The sequence below is a fragment of the Pygoscelis adeliae genome, unplaced genomic scaffold (assembly GCF_000699105.1).
Source record: "Pygoscelis adeliae isolate BGI_AS28 unplaced genomic scaffold, ASM69910v1 Scaffold944, whole genome shotgun sequence".
NCBI lineage: Eukaryota > Metazoa > Chordata > Aves > Sphenisciformes > Spheniscidae > Pygoscelis > Pygoscelis adeliae.
This window is the reverse complement of record NW_008824649.1, coordinates 80,594-84,271: the sequence shown is the minus strand read 5'-3', so window position 1 is coordinate 84,271 and position 3,678 is coordinate 80,594. Positions and strand designations below refer to the sequence as shown.

The 3,678-nt window shown below is 54.8% G+C and overlaps 1 protein-coding gene across 1 annotated transcript in view; it reads right to left on the bottom strand.

Annotated features, from left to right (window-relative positions):
• Window positions 1-3,678, bottom strand: part of CLPB (ClpB caseinolytic peptidase B homolog (E. coli)) — a gene marked incomplete at both ends in the record, with an annotated part of 92,850 nt that overhangs the window by 12,183 nt on the left and 76,989 nt on the right. Inside the window, 2 exons of the mRNA XM_009322486.1 lie at window positions 629-708; window positions 3,500-3,515. Of these exons, the coding sequence (XP_009320761.1) occupies window positions 629-708; window positions 3,500-3,515 (96 nt within the window). The remainder of the gene's footprint in view (window positions 1-628; window positions 709-3,499; window positions 3,516-3,678) is intronic.

Genomic DNA, 3,678 nt, shown 5'->3' with positions numbered 1-3,678 from the left:
GGGCAGGGGGGTTGGACTAGGTGACCTTTAGAGGTCCCTTCCCACCCAAACTATTCTATGATTCTATGATAGGTAAGGAAGGGAACAGGGCTTTGGGCTGAGCCGCGCCTGCCTGGGCGCGGGTGCAGACACGGTGGGTGACGTACAGCACGTGGCTCGTGCCCAGGCTGCAGATTTTCACGCGCAATATGGTCTCTTCTCAGTCGCTCTCCCCCCCGAGGGTCGACACCATGTACAGAAGCCACAGCATCATATACAAATTCTTGGAGCTTTTCTTGCTCCTCGGTCTCTGTTCCTAATTTTTTTGAGTTAAACTTGCTTTTCTGGCTGGCATTTCCCATATTGTGATTTACTGCACAGCCCGGAGCAGCTGCTCTTGCTCTGTGTCTTTGACAGACCAAAGTGCCCGTTTTCCGGAGAACACAGAAGTAATTCGGGAAGGTCCTGGATGCCGCTGCCGGGGTGAGACAGGAGAAGCTTGTCGCGTTCAGCGGCAGCGGGGAGATGCTCAGCACCGCCCAGGACAGGGATTAAACGCAGGGGAACGAGGCATTGACAGGAATTGTTTAAATTACCCATTAACCGCGAAGCCGCGCCCCTTGGAAGCAGCGATAGCCCATTTACTAACCTCGTGCCTCTCCTGGAACTCTGACATGTCCAGCCTGATGAAACCCTGCAAGAGAAAGAAATACTTAACACGGTATCTGACTGATGTGCCCAAAGCTTCACCGCATTTTGAAGGCTCCTCCAGAACCAGGCAGGCACCCGGCTGGCTGCACACACGGGTTTGTGGTTCCCGAGGACCGCCGGCACTGGAGTGGCCAGATCCACCACAAAACGCCGAGGGTTATTCTGAGGAAGAGGAAGATGATCGGAGTTTCTCAAAGAGAGCCAGGAACCTTTCCCACCCCCGGCCGAGATTCACTTCAGAGTGAATCTTCACTCGCTCGTCGCTAGAGCCGGGGCGATACAGACGGGACCGGAACAGCAACTCGCAATTTGCTGAATAAAATGGATATTATTGTGGTTCAGCTTTTCAGAAATAAATCACAAGAAGAACGCAACGCCTCTCCGCAAAAATAAAATAAAAATCAAAATCATAAAGCCGAGGTAAACTAGGTTCGCGGGTGATCTCCTTAAATAGATAATGCTGTTCGAGAATTTACAGCTACTACCCAAGCTTCCTTTTTTGCATTTGAAAAGCTGATGATTCACTGCAGACACTGAATTTCCCGGGCCTGCAGCTATAATCTATGTCCTAGAGGTACGAGAATAGGACAGGGTAGGGTAGGATAGGATATTTCAGTTGGAAGGGACCTACAACGATCATCTAGTCCAACTGCCTAAGAAGGTGGCAGGCTTGAACTTGCCCAGCACCGGCGCGGGCACGGTCAGCCGGACACGACGGCTCCCCGTCGGCATCCACCCTCCCTGCTCCGCTGGGCACGACTCTGCCCAGGCAGGATCAGGCAGCGGCTGTTTGCAAACGTGCTGAGTCGACACAAATATTATCCTCCAACAACAGCCGGAGACCCATGTGAAAACAGTTATTTACTGGGAAGAGCGAAGGGAGGTAGGAGGATACACAGACCGGGAACGAGAACACAGAATCATTAAGGTTGGAAAAGACCCCTAAGATCATCGAGCCCAACCGTCGAGAAGAGGTATTGTGCAGAAGGACACACGTGTCTGTGCAGGCACCTCACCCGGACATGCGTACACGGCACACGCGCGGACGCAGGCACGCAGGGATCGCAGAACCACGGGACGGTTGGGGTCGGAAGGGACCTTTAAAGGTCACCCGCCGTGGGCAGGGACATCTTCAACCGCAGCAGGTTGCTCAGAGCCCCGTCCAACCCGACCCTGAACATTCAGCTTCAGAGCTGACGGGTGGGACGTTCAGCAGCGCACAGGGAGCCCAGAGCTCTTCTGGTCCCGGGGGATGCCGAGGGGCACCAAACCGAGACGGTGCTGCCGCGAACTCCCGAGGGACGGAGGAAAGCAGGAGGATCTGCCTGGTTTGCCACTCTCCTGTGAAATGCCGGTATTTGGGGGGGGGGGGGCGGTAAGAGTTCAGGCCAGTTTAGGACAGATTTCAACTCAAAACAGCCACATTGCCCTGCAAAATATTAAAATACCAAGAAACTGCCCAGGGCAGAGCGAGGCGTACAAAACCGGGGCCCGATCCTGGCGGCGTGCCCGCCGAGGAGCGTCCCACCAGTGTCCTGGCAAAGAGCTGGCACAAGCAAAGCGGAGCCGGGCTCTGCAGGACCTGCTTTGCTTCGGTCTGACCCTGCTCCCAATCCTCCTGCCTCCGTGTTCATACCACGCGGGCCGGACAGGGAGGTTAGCATTTGTCATCACCTTGCAGCCTCTCCAGCAGTATGAAAACGGGGCGGTTACGGGTTTTCCTTCCTTAATCCGTCAGTTCCTGGGAATCGCTGCACCCCCATACCCGCCCGTGGGGTTTACGACCCCCCTCACACCGCTCGTTACAGCACTGACGGCCAAGCTGATTCATTACCAATCAAACTCCGATTTGCGCGCGCTATTGAATTAACGCAGCATTCAGCGTTTGACTGATTCCTCCATTTGATGTTTGGCCGGGCGTTGACCAGTTCCAGGTGTGCGAGTCGGGGATGAAGGTGCTTGAGACCCAGGAGCCGGGATTTATTGCTTCTGGAAGGCAATTACAGAAGGATGAGGAAAAGAAACCAGAGCAGCCATTTTTATAGCATCGTTTTACTTTTGATCTTCTTCCTACACGTGTCATCCTACCTCGTGCCCGTTCTCTGCTGGAGGATGTGGGGGAGAGGAATTAATCTAGCGGCGGCGCAGGGGGCAGCTCTGCTTGTGTTTCCTCCTTTTCCCCGGCTCCAACCTCCGCGCCTTCCCCAGCCCTCCGTGGGAGAGAGCCGGGCACGTCCCAAAGGCAGGCAGGGGCTTCAACGTGACTGGGGGAGCCCGGCTTTAAACGCTTGGTGGTTTAGGATCTCAGACGTCCCTGAACTACGCCCCTACTAAGCCGCTACCGCCGAGAAATAATTCTAACCCATCTTCACTAAAAACTGCGAAGCGGATAACCGCTAAAGCCCACGAACGGCTCCCGCTGCCTGGATCCCAAGCACTTCGGCACTGAGAACCCCCGCACGCAATCAGTGCCGCCACCTCCGTAGCGGTACGACGCGGCAAGTGGTGCAGCGAGGGACGTGTAAAAGGGATTTCCAGTATTTTATCCTTCTGACAGTTCACGCCGTCATTAGTAACAGAGGCAAAAGAATACGTTGACAACACAGGGTGTCAAAGCGCCAGCAACCTCGGACGGGGAACGCGAGACGTTGTGAAATCCGTTTAGGTTTTTGAAATTCAAACACACTGCTAACACAGACAGGGACCGCCACAGGTTCGTTGTAACGCAGCAGAAGCCCCTCTCTCGGCGCGCGCAGACCGACCTCACATTTCTCTTCCGCGGATGAATTCAGCGTTGCTGCAACGCAGCCGGCCTGACGGGCGAGCTGGGCTCCCAGCCCGGCAAAGCCAGACGACGAATCATAGAATCATAGAATCATTAAGGTTGGAAAGTACCTCGAAACTCACAGAGTCCTACCGTCGACCCAACAACCCCAGGCCCACTAAACCATGTCCCTAAGCGCCTCATCTACCCGTCTTTTAAATACC